We start from the raw sequence: 18,394 nt of genomic DNA, 5'->3' as shown, positions 1-18,394 counted from the left end.
CCCCGAGCCCCGGCCCCGCTCCGGGCTCCCCGGGCCGGTTCCCGGCGGGTTCGGCCCCCCGGTACCGGACGGGGCCGGGGCGGGCCGGGGGGGGCGCGGGGCCGCCGGGGGCAAGGGGCTGGGGCCGGGCAGGGCCCGGAGGGAGCCCCCGAAGCCCCCCGGGGCCCCCCCGCAGCGCGGCGCTACCGGGGGGCACCGGGGGGGGGGGGAACGAGCGGAGGGGGCACGGAGCGGGGGGCGAGGGGCGGGGCCTGGCCGGGAGGGGCGGGGCCTGAATGAGCGGGGGCGGAGCCCTGAGTGGTTGGGGCGGGGCCTGACCGGGAGGGGGCGGGGCCAGACGGGATGGGGGCGGGGCCATCCCCGTGCTGCCCCGTGCCCGTTCCTTGCCGCCCGCGCGGCACTGCGCATGCGCGCTCCGCTCCGTCTTGAGTGCACCTCCCGGCGGAGCCCCGCTCCTATTGGTCAGGCGCCCCCTCCTCTCCGCCAATCAGAACAGCGGCGCGTGGCGCTCTTTCCCCCCGCCCCCGAGCCGCCTCCACGTGATTGGCGGCGGGGCGGAGCTCGCCGGGCAGGGCGCGTCACGATTGGCTGCGCGGCGGGAGCCGAGCAGGGATTGGCTGCCAGGGGGGCGGGGCGGGCGGAGCTGAAGCGGAAGCGGCGGCAGCGGCGGCGGCAACGGCAGCAGCGATGCAGGTGGGGAGCGGGGGGGGCGGGACTGGGGGCAGGGGCGGGGGCAGGGGCAGGGTCCCGGTCCCGGTCCCGGTCCCGGTCCCGGTCCCGGTGCCACCTCCGCCCTCCCCCCTCGTGCCGCCCGCAGGCCCCGCCGCAGGATTACCGGGACGTGCCCATCGACATCCAGACCAGCAAACTGCTCGGTACGGCGGGGCCGGGGCCGGGGCTGGGAGCTGGGGGCTGGGGACTGGGGACTGGGGCCGTCAGGGGGCCGTCAGGGGGCCGTCACCGCCCCCCCCCGGCCCCGTGCCCCGGTGCCGCCCGCCGCAGCCCGTTGCTGTGCCGCAGACTGGCTGCTGGACCGGCGGCACTGCGGGCGGCGGTGGCAGGCGCAGGCCCGGTTGGTGCGGCAGAGGATGGAGGCGGCGCTGCGGGACATGCCCGAGCACCCGGAGATCCGGCAGCTGCTGGCGGGCAGCGGTGAGACCACGCGCGTGCGGCGGGGAACGGCTCGACCCGGTCCCGGTCCCGGTGCGGGGCGGCCCGGTGACGGTGTCTCCCCCCGCAGCCCTGCACTACTTCCACTGCCTGCGCATCGTGGAGATCCTCCGGGGCACCGAGGCCTCCACCAGGAACCTCTTCGGGCGCTACTCGTCCCAGCGCATGAAGGTGAGCGGGGACCGGCACCGGCACCGGGAGGGGCCGGCAGCAGCCCCAGGCCCTGCCACCCCCCTCCTCTGCTCCCCTGCAGGACTGGCAGGAGATCGTGGCGCTCTACGAGAAGGAGAACACCTACCTGGGTGAGCCCTGGGGAGGGGGCGCACGGGGGGGGCCGCCGTGGGCCGCACGCAGCCGACTCCGGGTGCCCGGGGCCCGTGTGGCAGCTCAGGGCCCCGCCACCGCCCCGCAGCCGAGCTCGCCAGCCTCCTGGTGCGCAGCGTCAGCTACGAGGCCCCCGCGCTGCGGAAGCAGATCAGCCGCTGCCAGCAGGCCCAGCAGGACTTCGCGCGCCGCGAGGAGGAATGTCAGCTGGCGGCCGCTGAGCTGCGTGAGCGCTTCTACGCCTCCTGCAAGCAGTACGGCATCACCGTGAGTCCCCGGCCCCGTGTCCCAGGGGTGTCCCCACAGCACCGTGCTGCCCGTGGGGGGAGCTGGGGGTGGAGGGCGATGCCTCTGCCCCTGCCCAGCTCTGGGAGCAGTGGGTGAAGCTGCCCGGGGGTGTTTGGGTTTTGCTTCCCCACCCCGACACATCCCTGCTCCACCCCCAGGGGGACAACGTGCGCCAGGAGCTGCTGGCCCTGGTGAAGGAGCTGCCCTCGCTGCTCTCCGAGATCGGGGTGGGAGCCAGCGCGCTCACCGAGGCCATTGAGCTGTACGAGGCCTGCGTGGAGTTCGTCTGCGAGAGGTGGGTGCGGGACCGCGACACCCGGGGGTGGCTCCCAGTGGGACCCTGCTGGGGCGGGGGGCGTTGGGGGCTCCCTGCCCTGCACCTGACACTGAAGTCTTTGCGGCGTCCCCCAGCTCGGCAGAGCCGGTGCTGCCCCTGCTGCGGCACGTGGGGAGGAGAGGCAACACCACCGTGTACGAGTGGAGGACGGGGCTGGAGCCCGTGCGTGTGGAGCGGCCGGAGGTGCAGGAGGTGCCGGAGCAGCCGAAGGAGGACGCGGTACGTGCGGCCCTGAGGTGCTGCAGCAGGCTGGGGAGGCCGGCAGCGACCAGCAGAGATCCGCCTCTCCCTGGTGTTCCCGCTGCCTTCCTGCAGCCTCTGATCCTGCTGCCGGGGAGCAGTGGCAGGACCAGGGCTGTCTGGTGGCCAGGGGATGGGGGCGGCTGTGGGGCAGCCTCTGCCAGCAGAAACAGGGGAGGCTCCCAGCTGGGAAGGGGCAGGACAGCTCGGGGGGCTCAGGGGGTCGTTGCCCTTCTCGCCACAGATCGACTGGGGAGACTTCACGCTGGAGCCGAGCGGGGCAAGCGACGGTGCTGCCACTGGGGGGGCGCAGGACGAGATCGACTGGGGCATCGCGCTGGAGCCCAGCCCCCAGGTGATGTCTGGGTGCAAGCTCTGGCCCTGCTGGGGCACTGGGGGCGTTGTGGGTGCCCCCCCTCACTGGGTGCCCCCCCTCACTGGGTGCCCCCCCTCACTGGGTGCCCCCTGTTTTGCAGCAGGACAATGGCATTGACTGGGGTGATGGTGACGGTGACGGGGCCCAGATCGCGGTGTTGGAGGCTGGCACCGAGGGTGAGCACGGCCACGAGGGGCCCCACACCCCCCACACCCCCTGCCCCCCCTGCCTGCAGTGCCCTGGGTGCAGACCTGGAGGTGGGAGGGGGGCAGGGGGCCCAGTGGCACTGTGGGGCTGTGGCACTCCCTTTTCTGCCCCCCCCAGTGCCCGAGGGGGTCGCTTGCGGCTCTGAGGCCCTGACGGTGCTGGAGCTCGCCGAGACGCGGAACCAGTTCCTGGACGAGCTGATGGAGGTGAGCAGGGCGGGGGCGGCTCGGGCCCCATCCCCACGCGGTGGGGGGGTGCCGGCAGGGCCCCCCCCATCAGCGCTGTCCCCGCAGCTGGAGCTGTTCCTGGCGCAGCGCCTGGCGGAGATGGAGGAGGAGGCCGACGTCCTGGCCGCCAGCCAGTTCCAGCTGGCCCCCCCCGCGCTGCAGGGCCAGAGCAGCGCCCGCGTGGGCTCGCTGCTGGCCAGCACCCGGGCGCTGCTGGGCCAGCTGGGCACCCGGCGCATGCAGCACCTCTTCACCATCCTCGCCTCCCCCAGGTCGCCTCAGCGGGGGGAAACGGGGGGGGGGGGAGCCAGGGATTGGGGTTGGGGGCGGCAGGGGGGTGATGGAGGGGTGACGGAGGGGCTGCCTCCCCCCCACAGGTACGTAGACCGCGTGAGCGAGCTGCTGCAGCAGAAGCTGAGGCAGGCGGAGCTGCTGCTGGCCAAGAGGGAGGCGCTGGGCCAGAAGCGGCAGGAGGCGCTGGCCGAGCAGGGCAACCTGGAGCCCAAACTGGACCGGCTGCTGGACAGGACCAGGGAGCTCCAGCGGCTGGTGAGGGACGGAGGGGGGCTGTCCCCCACCCCCTCTGTCCCCCCCCCTCACCCAGCTTCTGTCCTGCAGATCGAGGCCGACATCTCCAAGCGCTACGGCGGGCGGCCGGTGAACCTGATGGGGGTCTGCCTGTGAGCCCCAGGGGTCCTGGGCCCCCCCCCGAGGGGTCCTGGGCCCCCCCCTCCGCTTTGTCCCTCCCCAGCTCCCGGTGGCCGCGGGCTGGGCGCTGCTCAATAAAGCCGAGGCCCCGTCCCTGTGTCTGTCTCGCTGTGCCCCTGGGGGGGGGGTCTTTGTGTGGGGGGGGTCAGGGGTGAGAGAACTGCTCGCAATCCGGGGCCGCCCCTCTGCTGGGGCCTGCCCCGAGCTGCCCCCCCCCCCCCGGATCCCCCCCCGGCCCCGTTTCCCTGTCGGTGCCCTGCGGGGGGGGGGGGGGGGGGGGGCAAATCTCCCCCCCCCGGGACACAAACCGCGGACAGGCGGGGCCGGGGCATCCATCACCGCCCCCCCCAGCTCCGGGGCCCCCCGGGAGGGGACGCGGGGTCCGAGACCCCCCCTGCCGCGTCCCCGGGACCGAGGGGGGGGGGGGTGGGGGCTGTGCGCGGCCACCTGCCGCCCCCCGGAGGGGCAGCGCCGCCAGCTGCTGCCCGGGGCCGCCGCGTCCCGGCCGGGCCGGGGCCATCCATCACGGCGGGCGCGGAGCAGCTGCGCGGGGCCGGGGGAGGGGGGACCGGGGGGGGGGGCGGCCCCGGGGGTCCCGGGGCGGAGGGCGCGGCCCGGCCCCCCCCGCACTGCCCCGAGCCGCCGGCAGGGGGCGCCGCAGGACCGCGAATGGGCGGGGAGGGGCGGGGCCGGGCGAGGAGGGGGGCGGGACCTTGAGCCATATAAGGAGCGGGGCCGGGGAGGGGCGGGGCTATGCAAAGCAGCGCCGGGGCTCGGCCGGGGGGCGTCGCGCGAGAGGCGGCGGCAGCGGGGAGGGGGGGGGAGGGGAGCCGGATCCCGGGGGGTGGGGGGGGGGCACAGGGGGGTCCGGGCCGGTGCCGTGTGGCTGTGACAGACCGGGATGGGCACCCCACAGCCACCGGCAGCCCCCCCGGTGCTCGGCCCACAGCCCCCCACGGGTGCGGGCACCGGGCTGGGGGCACCCCCCAGTGGGGCTCGAGCCCCCCAGGATCCCGCTGGGGCCCCGCGGTGCGGCCCTGCCCCGGGCGGGGGTCGTGACAGGGCTGAGCCCCCGGAATGAGGGGGCAGAGGTGGGGATGGGGGCGCTGGGGGCAGCAGCTTTATTCGGGGCAGCCCGGAGCCGTTCGGGCTCCATGGGGGCCCAACGGGGAGGCTGCAGGGCGGCCAACCCGGTCTCCTTCGGGATCCTGAGCGGTTCCCTCGCTGTTCTTACCGCTGGGGGTGGGAGCTGGCTCGGGGCCGCCGGGGGGGGGCTGCAGCCCCTGGGTGCTTCTACTTGGGGGGGTCGGCGCCCCCCGCGCCCCCCTGCTCGCGGCTGCCCGCCAGGTAGTCGAAGAGCACGAAGCCGTAGGGAGCGGGCTCGGGGGCCTGCGGAGAGGCTGAGGGTGGGGGGGGGCCGGGGAGGAGGTGGGGGGTGGGGGGCAGCAGGGGTGGGGTCGGCACTCACCCGCGGGCCCAGGCGCTGCAGCACGCGCTGTGGGTCGCTCTCCAGGATCACCCTGCGGGCAGCGGGGCCAGCACTGTCCTGTGGGTGCCGGTTGTGCCCCCCCCCCGTTTCCCTCGCCCTGCCTCAGTTTCCCTCCCCGTGCCGGGCGTTTTTTGGGGCCTGGGCAAAGGCTCGGGGATGGGGCTGCTGCAGCGGGGCGAGCTGGGCACCCGCATTTGGGCTGCCCCCCGTTTGGTCCTGCAGCCCCCCCGGTGCTCACCCCACAGCCACCCACTGCCCGCACCCACGGGGCCCGGGCTGCCCCCGGCCTCACCCCCCGTCCACGATCTCGTCCAGCACCAGGAGGGCCCCGTCCAGGTTCTTCAGCAGCCAGCGCTTCTCCAAGTCCTTCCTGCGGGCGAGCCCCCGGGATGTCCCCACGCGAGTCCCCGCGCTGGGTCCCAGCCCACGGTGTGCCCCGGGCCGAGCTGCCCCCACCCCACCTCGGGGTCCCCCCGGGGGCACTCACCGCAGCACGAGGCCGAGGGCGTCGCAGAGGCAGCCGAGCACGGCCGACAGCATCAGCTGCGGGACAGCGGCGTCAGTGTGGCCCCACAGGGTCCGGCCCCCCCCCCCAAGCCCCCCGTACCTCGTTCTCCTGGGGGCCCCCCACCACGCAGAAGAGGAGGTCGCTGCTGCTCCTGTAGACCACGGTGAGGCCATCCAGGCAGGCGATCTCCCCTGGGGGGACACGTCCTGCGTCCCCCCTGTCCCCCCGCCATGTCCCCAGGCCTTTTGCAGCCCCCCCCGCCGCGGAGGCTCCCCCCGTGCTCACCGCCTGCCCCGCGGGTCTTGCTGAAGACGCTGCTCTCGAAGGCCGCCTGCTCCTGCGCCGTGGGGAAGCTGCCGTCGTAGTACTGGGGGTGATGGGGGGGGGTCAGCACGGTGACCGGATCCAGCCCCCCGACCCCCCCGGAGGGAGCGGGGAAACCCCGGCAGCGGGGCCGGGGCCAGGGCCGGGCCTCACCTTGGCCAGGAGCCGCTGCCCGCAGCTGTCGAGGACGAGCAGCGCCTTCACCGTGTACAGGGAGGGCTCCTGGGGGCGCAGGGGCTCAGCCCCCCCGGACTGGCCGCAGCTGGGGCCTGTCTGGCGCTGCCTGGGGGCACCGGTGCCCCCCCAGCCCCCTGTCCCCCTGGGGTCCCCCCCTCTGTATTTTGGGACCTTCCCTCACTCCCCTGCCCCCCCCCCCCACTCTCCCCATTTCTCCCCATTTCCCCACCCCTCCCCTCTCCCCCCATGTCACCCCCCACTCCCAAATTTCCCCATTTCCCACCGTTTCTGGGGTTCCCCCATTCCCCTGCCCCCCCCCCATTCCCCCCTCCCTTTCCCACACGTTCCTCCCCGTCCTGCGCTGGCTGCACAAAGTTCCCGTCCTGTCCCCGTTGCCCCCGTACCGGCAGCCCCGTGGGCTCCATGGCTCCGCCGCCCCGGGCAGCCCCCCCGTTCCCCCCCCCCGGCGCTGACGTCGCCTCTCCCAGCCCGGCCCGGCCCCCCCCCGGGCCCTTTCCCTGGCCCCGCTGCCCCCGGCCTTGTCCCGGCAGCAGCCGGTGTCCCCCTGACCCCCCCCCGGCCGCCTGCAGCAGGGGAGGGGTGGGCACGGGCCCCCCCCGGCTGGGATCCTGCACCCCAAGGTGCTGCAGTGCCTGGCTGCTATGGGGGGGGGCCGCTCCCCGGGGACTCCCCCCCCGAACACCGGCACTGGGGCAGGGCAGTGACCGGGGGGGGTGCAGGGGGGCGAGGAGCCCCCCCCCCACCTCTGGGGTCACCCCGGGGGTGCCGGGTTTGTTCTCCCCCAGTGGGTGCCCCCGCTGCAGGCCGGGGGGGGGGGCGGCACCGCGCCGGGTCCCGCCCTGCCCCGGGCTCCCGTGCCCTGCCGGTGACTCACCGGCTGCGCCCCAACCGCCCCGGGCTGCTGTCGGGGCCGGGGCCGGGAATGGGGCCGGGAACGGGGCTGGCGATGGGGCCCGGCCCTGCCGCTCGCAGCCCAGCCCCGGGGAGCTCCCGCGAGCCCCCTGCCCCCCCCCGGCCGTGTTCGTGCGGGGGGCTAAAAATAACGCGGGGGGTCGGGTTGCTGCTGGCAGCGCCCCTCGGGCCCGGCCCCACGGCGGCCTGGGGAGGCCCCGGGGGGCCCCGGGCGGGCTCCGGGAGGGCCCCGGGCCGTGCCCGCGCTGCGCCGGGAGCCCCGGGACAGGGCGCTGGGGCCTCAGGGACCCCCGGGCTGCCCCCCCCCGTGGGGGAGCCGCTCGCGGCGGAGCCTCACGGCACCGGGGGCCGGGACCGGGGCCGCCTCCCGGGGCCGTTCGGGGCCGTTCTCAGCGAGCCGGGGGGGGGCGGGGCCCGGTTCGGCCCCGGTTCCCCGCAGGCCTCGGCCGAGAGGGCCCGGGGCGGGCGGCGCCATGGCAACGGCAGCGGGGCGGCGGGGCGGTGCCCGCGCCGCGGGGATTGGTGCGCGTGGCTGTCACTCAAGCCGCCGGCCCGGCGGCTGGCTGCCGAGCGCCGTGTGATTGGCGGCTGCCGCTGTCGCTCCGCCGAAGGCTCGCGTCCCGTTGGGCGGCCGCCCCGTCGGTCACGACGCGAGGGGCGGGTCTCTCGGGGTGGCTGCTCCTCGCCGATTGGTCTAGCGCGCCGCCGCCGGGCGAAGCTCCGGGGCCAGCGTCTCTCTCCGCGCGCCGATTGGCCGCTCCTCCTGCCCGTCACGGCGGCGGCGGGGGCGGGAGCGACGCTTCGCCGCCACCGCCCATTGGGCCGCCGCCCGGTCCCGCCTCCCCGCGGCGGCTGCCGATTGGCGGAGGGGCCGCGCGAGGCGGGAGGGGGAGGCGGGGGCCAGGGCGGGGAGCGCGAGCGGGGCCGGCGGCGGCGGCGGGGCTGGGAGCGAGCGGCGGCGGCGGCGGCGAGCGGGTAGCGGGGGGCGGGGGGGGCGCGGGGCCGGGGCCGAGGGGCGGGGGGGCCGCGGGGGGCGGGGAGGGCCCGGCCGGGCCCGGGCGGGGCCCGCGGGGCCGGGGCCGAGGCCTGGGGGGGGCCGCGGGGCGGGGCGGGGCGGGGAGGGGCCGCGGGGGCCTCGTGCTCCCGGTGCCCTGCGGGGGGGGGGGGGGAAGGCCCGGGAGCCCCGGCGGGGCCCGGCCGCGAGCCGCAGGTGGGGACCCGGCCGCGGGAGCAGGCCCCGGGGCTGTTCTCGGCCCCTCGGGAGCGCGGCGGGACCGGGGGCGCCCCCCCCGGAACCCCCCCGGGCACCCCGAGCTCGGCCCTGTCCGGTGCCGGTGCCCGGCGGGGCCCGCAGGAGCCGGCCCGGGGCTGAGCTCCGGGAGCCCAAACCGGGCTGTTGGCGGGCGGGGGCGGCCCGGGGGGCCCGGTGGTGGTGGCGGTGTTTTTGTTTGATTGTTGTTGTTTGATTGTTGTTGTTTTATTGTTGTTGTTTTGTTGTTGTTGTTCTGTTTTAACCCCCCCCCCCCAGAAATGCTTTCTCTGAAGAAATATTTCACTGAAGGCCTCATCCAGTTCACCATCCTGCTCAGCCTGATCGGTGTCCGCGTGGACGTGGACACCTACCTGACCTCGCAGCTGCCCCCCCTGCGGGAGATCATCCTCGGGCAGAGCTCGGCCTACACCCAGACCCAGTTCCACAACCTGCGCAACACCTTGGACGGCTATGGCATCCACCCCAAGAGCGTAGACCTGGACTATTACTTCACGGCGCGCCGCCTGCTCAACCAGGTCAGGGCCCTGGACAGGTTTCAGGTGCCCACCACCGAGGTGAGCGCCTGGCTGGTGCACCGGGACCCCGAGGGCTCCGTGTCCGGCACCCAGCCCAGCGCCGGCATCGCCCTCGAGAACGGCGGCGGCCTGCAGGATGGGAGCGGCCCCGACGGCGGCGTGAGGGAGAGCGGGGCCGAGCAGGGCTTCGGGGAGGAGCTGGAGGACCTGGGAGCGGTGGCTCCCCCGGTGAACGGGGACCTGACCAAAGAGGTAGGCGGCTCCCCGGGCGCGCGGGGGGACGGAGGGGGAGCTCCTGGGGAGCTCGGGCCGGGCTGGCCCTCGCTGCTTCGGTGTCCGTCGGAGCTGAGCGGTGCTTTGCGTGTGCTTGGCGCGTGGGAGCGGCGGGCTCCTGCCCGGGAGCTGGTGGGGCTGAGGCACGGTGCGGGCGCAGGCCCTGGGTGTGCGTGGGGCCGTTTTTGTCCTTTCTGTTGGCTTCGTTCTTGGTCTGAGAGTGGTACTGGAAGGGGAGAACGGGCCGGGGCCAGCGCCGCGGCGTGTGCACGTAGCTCCGTGTTGTGAAACCGATAAAACAACGCCGGGAAATAAACACAGGCGTTGGGTAACAGCCCCGGCCCAGGTGTCGGCGGGGTGGTTGGGTTACTCGGCTCTGGAGCTCGTCCAGTTGAGATGTTTATGGCTTGGTTTTCATCACAGAGGGGTGGGGAGAGGTGAACTGGAAAGTGGTTTATTTTTCTGCCTGGGCATAACCTTTCAGACGCTGTGACGCAACCGAGCCCTGGTCCCTGCTCGCTGCTCCTCTGGTTCCTTTTTGGCACGGGTTCTTTGTCGCGGCGCGCTCAGCCTCGACGTCTCCCCGGCCACGCTGTGTGCACGTTGGTGCCGCGTTGCAGCGCCGGCCGCTCCCAGCGCTGCTGTTGCCTCAGAAATCGGTCGGGTCCGGGCTCAGGGGAGCTGCCGAGGAGTCGGGGCAGGGAGAGGGCAGGAGCCACCCCGCTGCCTGTCCCCAAAGGGTGCCGGGGGCTCTGCGGGCGGCTGCCGGGGCTGCTGTGAGCGCCCATCACGGGGCTGTGGCTGAGCAGGAGGCCGGGCACCGCGGAAAGGCAGCGGCGTGAGCCAGTGGTGGCCGGTGCTTCGGGGGGCGCTGCCGCAGGGCGAGCGGCCGGGGCCGTGGGACCGAGCCCCAACCCCTCGGGGCCTCGCGCCCGCTGTGTGGGGGGGTCCCGGGAGGTGCCCCCAGGGCCGGGCGGCGGCTCCCTGCCGGGGAAGCTTCCGAGTGCCCTGAGCAAGGTCACGTGCGGCCTGCGGAACGGTGCCGCCGCCTGCCCTTCCTCCTCCTCCTCCTCCTCCTCCTCCTCCTCCTCCTCCTCCTCCTCCTCCTCCCCCCCTGCCCACGGCTCCTGGCTGGGGCCGCGCCTGCCCCAGAGCCTCGGAGGAAGCGGGCTCAGAGTGGGATTCCCGGGGGGGGGGAGCCGGGGGCAGCCCAGGCGGGCGGAGCACGGCCACGGTGTGTCTGGGCGTGTGTCCGTCTGTCTGTCCGTCCGTGTGTCCGTCTGTCGGTCCTGCTGGGCGCGTTGAGGCGCGGGGGCTGTGCCTCCCTGCCCGGCCCCCCTCCCCCTCCCAGTATTTATCTCGAGGCTCAGGGCCCGGGGAGGCTCCGGTGGCACCGGGGCGGGGAGGTCCTGCCCGGCCCCCCCCCACCTCGGCACGGGCACGGCGCCGCCTCCCCCCGGGGCTGGGCCTGTGCCTGCTGCCGGGACGCTCCAGAGCCCCGAGTCCCGGTTCTGGGCCCTGCCCCGGTGCCCCCCCCCGCCCCGTGCCGTTGTAACCCCCCCCCCCCACCCCTCCCCCGCCGGGCCTGGCCCCGTTCCGCGCCCGGTGGGGCCGGGTGGGTGCGGGGCTGGCTCCGGGCGGCGGCGGCTGGGGCCGGGCCGGGGCCGGGGCGCGGCCTCCCGGGGTCGGCTCCCGGTCCCGCGGGGCTCTGCGGGGACAAAGCCCCGGGCCCGGGCCCGGTTCCGGCCGCTCCCTGCCCCCTGCGGCGGGGCCGGTCCCGGGGATCCCGGTCCCGAGCGGTTCCGCGGGGACACCGCGGGGCGGGGCCGCGCCGCCAACCGGCCCCGGGGCCTCCCCGCGGCCCAAGGTCACCGCGCCCGGTGCGGCCGGGGGGGGGTGGGGGGCGCGGCGGGGCCGTTGTGGCCGCGGCCCCGGGGCTGCGGCGGCGTCCGCGGGGCGGGGGGGGTGGGGCCGGGCCGGGCCGTGCCGCAGCCGGGGGAGGCGGCGGAGGGGGGGAGGGGGGGGGGCGGGCGGCTCCCTCCGGTCACCGGAGGGGCGGGGCCCCGCTGCGCCACGGGGGGGAGGGGCGGGGCCGGGGGCGGGGCTCCGCGCCGCGCGGCTGCCGATTGGGCGGGGCGGCGGCTGCCGGCGGCGGGGATTGGCGGCGGGGAGCGGGGCGGGGGCGGGGCGCGGCGAGGGGGCGGGGCCCGGCGGCGCCGCATCCCGGCGGGGCGGGGCGGGGCCCGGCGGCGCCGCAGCCAAGGTAACGGCGGGGGAGGGGCGGGCGGGGCGCGCCGCAGCCCGGCCCGGGCGGGCGGCGGGGGCCGGAGCGGGGCCGCGGGGCGGGGCGGGGCCGGGGCCGGGGGCACCTGTGGCCGGCGGGACCGGACCGGACCGGGCGGCACCGGGCGGCACCGGCGGGGAGCGGCTCCCGCCGCCGGCCGGGGATGCGAGCGCGGCGCCGCGCCCCGGGCAGCCCGGCCCGCCGCCCCCCCCGGGGAACATGAGCGGAGCGCGCCGCGGCCCGGGCGGCAGCTGGGGCCATGAGAAAGGTACCGGGGGGAGGGGGGAACCGGGGGGGGGTGCGGCCGGTACCGGCGAGGGGGCGGCGGGGCCGGGTGGGAGCGGGGCCGCCCGGGTTGCATCAGGTGGCGGCGGCGGCTGCGGGGCTGGGGGCGGCGGCGCTGCCCCCCCCCCCCCCGTCCCCTCCCCGCCCGTCCCCTCCCCGTATGCAAATGGCCGGGATCGCACCACGGGGCTGATGCAAGGCGGCCGCCGCGCCGCCACCGCCGCCACATTGGCCCGGCCGCCCCCTCGCCCTGCGCCGCCGCCGCCGCACCGGGGCCGCCCCCGCCATGGGGAGCGCGCCCGCACGGCCCCGCCGCAGCGGCAGAGGCAGGGGCCGGGAGCGGGGCCGGGGCCGGGGCAGAGCCGCCCCCGGGAGGCCGCGCCCCGGGCTGCGATGGGCAGCGGGCGCCGCGCCCCGCCGCAGGAATGGTGCGAACGGGAGCGGGGCCGGGAACGGGCTGGGGCCGGGGGCTGCCGGCCGGGCGCGGGGGGCCCCGGGCCGGCCCCTGCCCCAGGAAACCTTGTGTGCCTTTCAGGACATCGATCTGATTGACATCCTGTGGAGACAGGATATCGATCTCGGCGCTGGGCGAGAGATTTTTGACTACAGCCACCGGCAGAAGGAGAGCGAAGTGGACAAAGAGCTGAGCGATGGGAGGGAGCGCGGGGACGGCTGGCGGAGCGCGGGGAGCCAGGGCCTGGACAGGAACCTGCTAGTGGATGGCGAGACCGGGGAGAGCTTCCCTGCGCAGGTAACGCCCGCGGCCGTGCCCGCGGCGATGCAGCGCCCGGCTCCGCGGCCCGGTGCGGTGGCATTGAGCGTGGCATTGAGCGTGACTTTGTGCGGGGCTCTGCAGGGCGAGGGCTGCCCGGGAGGACCCGGCGGAGGGAGGCGCGGGCTGGCCTGCCTGCTGGGCCGGGGAGCTGCGGCGGGGCGGGCAGGGTGACGGCCGTGGCGCTGGCGGCGTGGCGCTAGGACGAGGGCTGCTGGCTCGCGCTGTGCCTCTGGGCTGCGTGGCGAGGCAGTGGCGTGGTGCAGCGTAGGCAGGCGCAGTCCCCTCCAGCCTGAAACCGAGCGCTGGCGCTGGCAGGGGGTGAGGCTCGCGGGGAGCGCCTTCCCTTCCCTCCCCCGGCGCGCTCAGGGGCAGCGCTGACACTCTCCGGAGCAGGAGGATGGAGGCTGCGAAGCACTGGGTGGGGCCTCCGGCTCTTTTTGGATGCGCTGCAATAAAGCTGTGCTGTAGGAGCTTGTTTTTCATCACCACCTCCCTAATCCTGGGGCTACGATCGCTTGTGTTTTGCATCAGGTGCCTGGCGCGGAGGATCAGACAGCTCTGTCCCTGGAGGAGTGCCTTAGGCTGCTGGAGGCCACCTTCCCCTTCGGGGAGAACTCGGAGGTGAGCGGCGGTGGCTGCAGAGGGGGCGACGGCCGGCAGCCTGCGGACGGTGCTCGTTAGCTCCTGGGGTTTCAGCGCCTCTCGTACCCCCAGCCCAGACCGCAGAACGGGCAGCAAATTGGGTTAGGCTGCGTAGGGAGGCTCCAGGCATCGCGCCCGCAAAAGTAGCGGCGGGGGGCGGGGGGTGGTCACAATTAATTAAAGACTTCTGGCTTTGCTTCTAATTAGTTCATAGCGAACTGCGGAGGAATAACTGCAACCGGTTCGCTTTGAACAAAGGAGCAGCAGTCGCCGGCGCGGAGGTGGAAGGGCACCCGGGGATGGCTGCCTTCCTGGCTGCTCAGCCGGGGACTGACTGTGCCTCACGTGGTTAGTTTCCAGCTGCAGATGTCTCCACCCTGAGCGAAGCTGTGCCCAGCGAGAGCCGGCCCGCGGGCATCCAGAGCAGCCTGCTGTCTCCTCTCCTCCCGGAGACCGAGTCTCCCTTCGACCTGGAGCAGCAGTGGCAGGACCTGATGTCTATCATGGAGATGCAGGTCAGCTCTCGCCGCGGCCGTGCCGTGGGACCAGCGACCGGAGGCGGCTGCTGCCAGCCGGGGGGGATCCTGAGGGGTGTCTGTGGGGAGGTGTTTGTCCTTCCAGGCGCGCGTTACGGCTCAGCTGCATTTAAAGTCTCTTCGGCGGCTGTTCCAGCACCTGATTCCCGGAGAGCTGCAGGTTGGGGTTAGCAGCAGCTGCTCTGGTTCTGCCCCGCTCTGTGCAGTGACACCGTGTGCCCGCGTGGGTGTTGCTGGCAGCGTCGTAAACCTCCTGCAGCTGGCAGACGATGCTGGGGTCACTGGAGACATAGCTCCAGCTCCTTCCCTGGGATCTAGAAGCATTGTCCTCTCTTCCTCGGCGTGTGCTGGTGGTGAAGGGCACTGGAAAAGGCAGGGCTCAAGCGAGGTTTGTTCACCGAGGGCTTCCCGTCTCTTTCAGGCTATGGAAGTGAACAACACGACCGCTGAAACCCTGTACAACGGCACAGGCGGGGACCTGCTGGCTTCTAACTACAGCCTCGCTCCAAACACTCCCATCAATCAGAATGTCAGCCTGCATCAGGCCTCTCTGGGCAGCTGCTCCCAGGACTTCTCCCTCTTCAGCTCCGAAATCGAAAGCCCCTCCATGGCTGGCAGCTCAGCCCTGCTCCAGCTGGCGCCGGACAACTCCACCGGCCTCAACACCACCTTCAGCTCCACCAACCTGAGCGGCATCTTCTTCCCCCCGCAGCTGAACAGCACAGTCAACGAGACGGCCGGCCCCGAGCTGCCCGACCCGCTGGGCGGCCTGCTGGACGAAGCCATGCTGGATGAGATCAGCCTGATGGACTTGGCTATTGAGGAAGGTTTCAACCCGGTGCAGGCCTCGCAGCTGGAAGAGGAGTTTGATTCTGACTCAGGTCTTTCTCTGGATTCTGGCCACAGTCCTGCTTCTCTCAGCAGCTCAGAAGCCTCCTCCTCCTCTTCCTCCTCCTCCTCCTCTTCTTCCTCCTCTTCCTCCTCCTCCTCCTCCTCGTTTTCCGAGGAAGGAGCTGTCGGCTACAGCTCAGACTCCGAAAACGTGGACTTTGAGGAAACGGAAGGGGCAGTTGGGTACCAGCCCGAGTACAGCAAGTTCTGCCGCATGAGCTATCAGGACCCGTCGCAGCTCCACTACTTGCCTTACCTGGAGCACGTTGGCCACAACCACACCTACAACATGGCACCGGGGGCGCTGGATCCCGAGGAGCCCAAATTGCCCAGCGCGGGGAAGAAGAGCAGCAAGGAGAAACCGTCAGAGTTCCTGGACAAGCAGATGAGCAGGGACGAGCATCGAGCCAGAGCCATGAAAATCCCTTTCACCAACGACAAGATCATCAACCTGCCCGTGGAGGAGTTCAACGAGCTGCTCTCCAAGTACCAGCTCAGCGAGGCGCAGCTGAGCCTCATCCGAGACATCAGGAGGCGAGGCAAGAACAAGATGGCTGCGCAGAACTGCCGCAAGAGGAAGCTGGACACCATCCTGAACCTGGAACGGGACGTGGAGGACTTGCAGAGGGACAAGTCCAAACTGCTCAGGGAGAAGGTGGAGTTCCTCAAGTCCATCCGCCAGATGAAGCAAAAGGTGCAGAACCTCTACCAGGAAGTGTTCGGCCGCCTGCGGGACGAGAACGGCCAACCTTACTCCCCCAACCAGTACGCCCTGCAGTACGCCAGCGACGGCAGCGTCATCTTGATACCTCGCACCCTGGCCGACCAGCAGGCCAGGCGGCAGGAGAGGAAACAGAAGGACCGGAGGAAGTGAGGGGGGCACGCGGGAGGAGCGGGAGACTCGCTCAAGGTAGAACTGGAGAAGGGCTGAGCCTGGAAGTGCTTAGAGGAACTTTCATGCCTTCTTATCCACTATATCTTCTCAAACATGACTGCTGCCGGTCAGTGTACAGGAGGGACTGCGGGCGCTGCACGCGGCGTTTGAGGGCTCCCTGCGGGGAGGGACGGGGAGGAGCGGACAGTGCACTGGCGAGCCCAGCACCTTCCACAGCCTGGAATCCTTTGAGCGCAGGAATCAAGCTGGCATCACTGGTGGGGAGATCAGCAGAGGCGGAAAAACTACTGTTAGAAACTGGCTTTAAGTAAGAAAGAGATTTAAGCAAATGAACTTAAGCTATAGGAGAGACATTTTTCTGAACTTCCAAAGTTCTGTGATTTCAGGTAGTTGGGTTTTTCTTTTTTTTTTTTTTTTTTTTTCTTTTCCTGAACCAGTTTTGACATCGGTGTGTGTGATTCGACCTGACTTAATTCCAGATTAACCAACATCCCTTCCTAGATCAGACCAGTGCACACATGGAAACACACAAGTGGTGCGACTTCCATTAACCCTTTCCAGTCTGAGGGAGCTCAGGCAGGGCTGGGGGGAGAGCCCTTAGGGTTCCCCATGGGCTTAGGGTTCCCCATGGGTTTAGGGTTCCCCATGCATGGTTTGTGACGCCCTGGGGGCACCGAGCAGGGCTGTGAGGCCCTCCTGGGGGGCAGGAGGGGGGGGGCTGGGAAGGGTTAAGAGGAGCGGTGCGCTGCGCATCCCCACCACACTCACAGAGCATGTCACTGCCGCGCCAGCCCCGTGCTGGGATGCGTTAGCTGAGAAGGCACCGCAGTAGCCTGCATGCAGCCGCTGCCTTCTCCCACTGACTGGCCGAGGAACCGCTTTGGGGGGACGTGGGGAGGGTGGGGGCAGCCGGGGCCCGCGGGCGCGGGGCGGGTACAGCCCGAGGAGCGGCACCTTCCTCCCCCGGGCCGCGGGCTTGTCACTTCTAGAACTAGCCATCTGGTAGGATTCCTGTTCCTTACCCGCGCTTTGATTTTGTAGGGCTTCCGCCCTGTTTTCCCTATAGGGTCTAGAGTGCTTGTGTTGAGTAAAAGGGAGAAGCCCAAACGTTCAAAGCTGCTAAATGTTCTCTTTGCCATAAAGATTCAGTGTAACCGTGTGATCACATTATAGGATTCTCTTCTGTCCCTAGGTGTTGGTCTGACTTCCTTTGTTTTAAGGAGGGGGGTGGGGGTAGTGCCTTGATCACTGTTGGTCTCCACCATGGAGACGATCCTAGAAGCTGTATTTACAATATAGCACAGCTGGGAGTGTACCGACTTTACCAGCAACTGAAAAGCTTAAAATGGCTTTCGGAGCCAGTCCTGTGCATGTGATACGGGGTGAGGGCGTAGCGCTGAGGGGAGCGGTGCGGAGACGCGGGTGGTAACGGAGGAAACCTGGTAATGCCAGAGGAAGCGAGCTGCTGCCGGGGGGGCTGGAGCAGCCCGGGGCAGCGCAGGGCTGCTGAGAAGGAAGGCGTCTGGCGTGGGCACACCTTTTCCAGGCTGTGGGGAAAGGAGCTGCGGCTCGGGGTGCGGCGTGGGGGGGCCGCGGGCGCTCGCTGCCTTCGGGGTGGCCCCGAGGGCGCGTGGCAGGCACGGCGGGGCTCCCCCATCCCGGACTCCTGCGACCCAACAGCTTTACTTACGCGTGAGATGAAGCACAAGTGGTGGCGATGTGGGTGTGGGGAGGTTGGAATGGAGCCCTGCGTGTATGTTTTAAATTATTTTACTCTTATATACTTTATTTTAATGATCTGTGACCTGTCAGGGAAAGAAGAGAGATTGTGTGAGCACAGGACAAAAAAATAAAACGGCTTATTCACTGTACAAGCATTTGGTTCGTGGTTTTTATTTGCCTATTAGTATTTTTTTTAAGCTGAAGCATGTCAGGGAAACCAAACCCTTTCTGCGTGGGTCCTGCCCACCCCCAGCAGCTCCTGGCTCCCTCTGCTGTGCTGCAGCTGGGCACAGGTCGGGTTTGCCTCGGTGCCGGCCTCGGGGAGGGGAAGGGGAAAGCCTCACCTCGCTTGTGGAAAGGAAAGAGGCTGGAGGCAGAGGGGGTGCAGCCCCCCCCAACCCCCCCATGGCCCCAGGCTCTCAGGGGCAGCTCCGGGGCTCTCCCTGGGGTGCACAAACAGGCACCCGGCCGCAGCCCCGGGTTCAGTCACATCCCAAGCCCCCCCCACAAGGGGCTGGGCTGGTGGGGAAGCCCTCAGGCCCCTGCCTTGGGGCTCACCGAGCAGTTTGCACCCGGAGCCGTGGGGTGTTAGTTCCAGCCACCCCCCCAAGGCCCCGGTACCCCACCCTGCTGGCAGCAGGCACTGCCTTTCCCTCACCTGGCCTCTAGTGGGGGGGGCAGCATTAGGTGCAGCTGCTCCTGAGCTCTAAACGAGCCTTAACCATGCAGAGCCCACCCCTGAAAGCCAGAACTCGGCAGCAAGGCCCTTGGGGGGCACCAAAGCCATGTCCCCCCCCCCCCCAGGCCCACACCCACGACCGGTGCTGCTTTGCTGCCCTCTGGGCCTTCCACCGAGGCCTTCTTGGGGCAAACGCGGTTCCCCCGGGACTGAACGTCCCCTGCAGGCCCGGCCCTTCCCTGCCTCCATTCCACGGAGCCGTTCGCCTGCTGCTGCCGGGAGCTGGGCGCTGAGCCCAGGCCAGCTCCACACAAGC

General features: G+C 71.9%; 3 protein-coding genes across 4 annotated transcripts; 2 read left to right on the top strand and 1 right to left on the bottom strand.

The window, feature by feature from the left end:
• The first annotated feature begins 657 nt into the window (after positions 1–657).
• CDK5RAP3 (CDK5 regulatory subunit associated protein 3) lies at positions 658–3,914 on the top strand. The gene is made up of 14 exons (XM_032202767.1): positions 658–693; positions 818–875; positions 1,021–1,152; positions 1,241–1,341; positions 1,424–1,472; positions 1,583–1,761; positions 1,941–2,077; positions 2,194–2,338; positions 2,604–2,714; positions 2,839–2,911; positions 3,060–3,148; positions 3,236–3,441; positions 3,547–3,718; positions 3,788–3,914. The coding sequence occupies exons 1-14, from the start codon at positions 688–690 to the stop codon at positions 3,851–3,853; spliced, it is 1,524 nt and encodes a 507-aa protein (XP_032058658.1). The 5' UTR covers positions 658–687; the 3' UTR covers positions 3,854–3,914.
• A 1,118-nt stretch (positions 3,915–5,032) lies between these two features.
• Positions 5,033–7,783, bottom strand: COPZ2 (COPI coat complex subunit zeta 2). Its single transcript, XM_032202500.1, has 8 exons — positions 7,683–7,783; positions 6,352–6,532; positions 6,160–6,241; positions 5,974–6,065; positions 5,854–5,909; positions 5,659–5,736; positions 5,346–5,397; positions 5,033–5,266 (listed from the first exon to the last, which is right to left on the bottom strand). Exons 1-8 carry the CDS (start codon positions 7,781–7,783, stop codon positions 5,171–5,173), a joined length of 738 nt encoding a protein of 245 aa, XP_032058391.1. The 3' UTR covers positions 5,033–5,170.
• A 483-nt stretch (positions 7,784–8,266) lies between these two features.
• On the top strand, positions 8,267–17,483 carry NFE2L1 (nuclear factor, erythroid 2 like 1). Of its 2 annotated transcripts, none has more exons than XM_032202678.1 (6): positions 8,267–8,283; positions 8,837–9,348; positions 12,474–12,689; positions 13,245–13,334; positions 13,709–13,870; positions 14,313–17,483. In XM_032202678.1, the coding sequence occupies exons 2-6, from the start codon at positions 8,839–8,841 to the stop codon at positions 15,654–15,656; spliced, it is 2,322 nt and encodes a 773-aa protein (XP_032058569.1). In that variant the 5' UTR covers positions 8,267–8,283; positions 8,837–8,838; the 3' UTR covers positions 15,657–17,483. The 2 variants fall into 2 exon arrangements, with proteins under 2 accessions (XP_032058569.1, XP_032058568.1); XM_032202677.1 differs by lacking the exon at positions 8,267–8,283 and adding an exon at positions 8,498–8,518.
• The last annotated feature ends 911 nt before the right edge of the window (positions 17,484–18,394 follow it).

This window comes from Aythya fuligula, chromosome 24, assembly GCF_009819795.1.
Source record: "Aythya fuligula isolate bAytFul2 chromosome 24, bAytFul2.pri, whole genome shotgun sequence".
NCBI lineage: Eukaryota > Metazoa > Chordata > Aves > Anseriformes > Anatidae > Aythya > Aythya fuligula.
This window is presented reverse-complemented; position numbering and strand designations above follow the sequence as displayed.

What these genes read in the sequence shown, in the direction of transcription:
- CDK5RAP3 (XM_032202767.1), top strand. An exon ending in GAAGGAGAACACCTACCTGG is followed by an intron (nt 1,473 to 1,582) that starts GTGAGCCCTGGG and finishes ACCGCCCCGCAG; the next exon opens with CCGAGCTCGCCAGCCTCCTG. An exon ending in GTGGAGTTCGTCTGCGAGAG is followed by an intron (nt 2,078 to 2,193) that starts GTGGGTGCGGGA and finishes GGCGTCCCCCAG; the next exon opens with CTCGGCAGAGCCGGTGCTGC.
- COPZ2 (XM_032202500.1), bottom strand. Translation starts at nt 7,783, where the DNA reads ATGGCGCCGCCCGCCCCGGGCCCTCTCGGCCGAGGCCTGCGGGGAACC. An exon ending in CAAGACCCGCGGGGCAGGCG is followed by an intron (nt 6,066 to 6,159) that starts GTGAGCACGGGG and finishes GTGTCCCCCCAG; the next exon opens with GGGAGATCGCCTGCCTGGAT. An exon ending in GACGAGATCGTGGACGGGGG is followed by an intron (nt 5,398 to 5,658) that starts GTGAGGCCGGGG and finishes CGCTGCCCGCAG; the next exon opens with GGTGATCCTGGAGAGCGACC.
- NFE2L1 (XM_032202678.1), top strand. Translation starts at nt 8,839, where the DNA reads ATGCTTTCTCTGAAGAAATATTTCACTGAAGGCCTCATCCAGTTCACC. An exon ending in ACGGGGACCTGACCAAAGAG is followed by an intron (nt 9,349 to 12,473) that starts GTAGGCGGCTCC and finishes TGTGCCTTTCAG; the next exon opens with GACATCGATCTGATTGACAT. An exon ending in TGTCTATCATGGAGATGCAG is followed by an intron (nt 13,871 to 14,312) that starts GTCAGCTCTCGC and finishes CGTCTCTTTCAG; the next exon opens with GCTATGGAAGTGAACAACAC.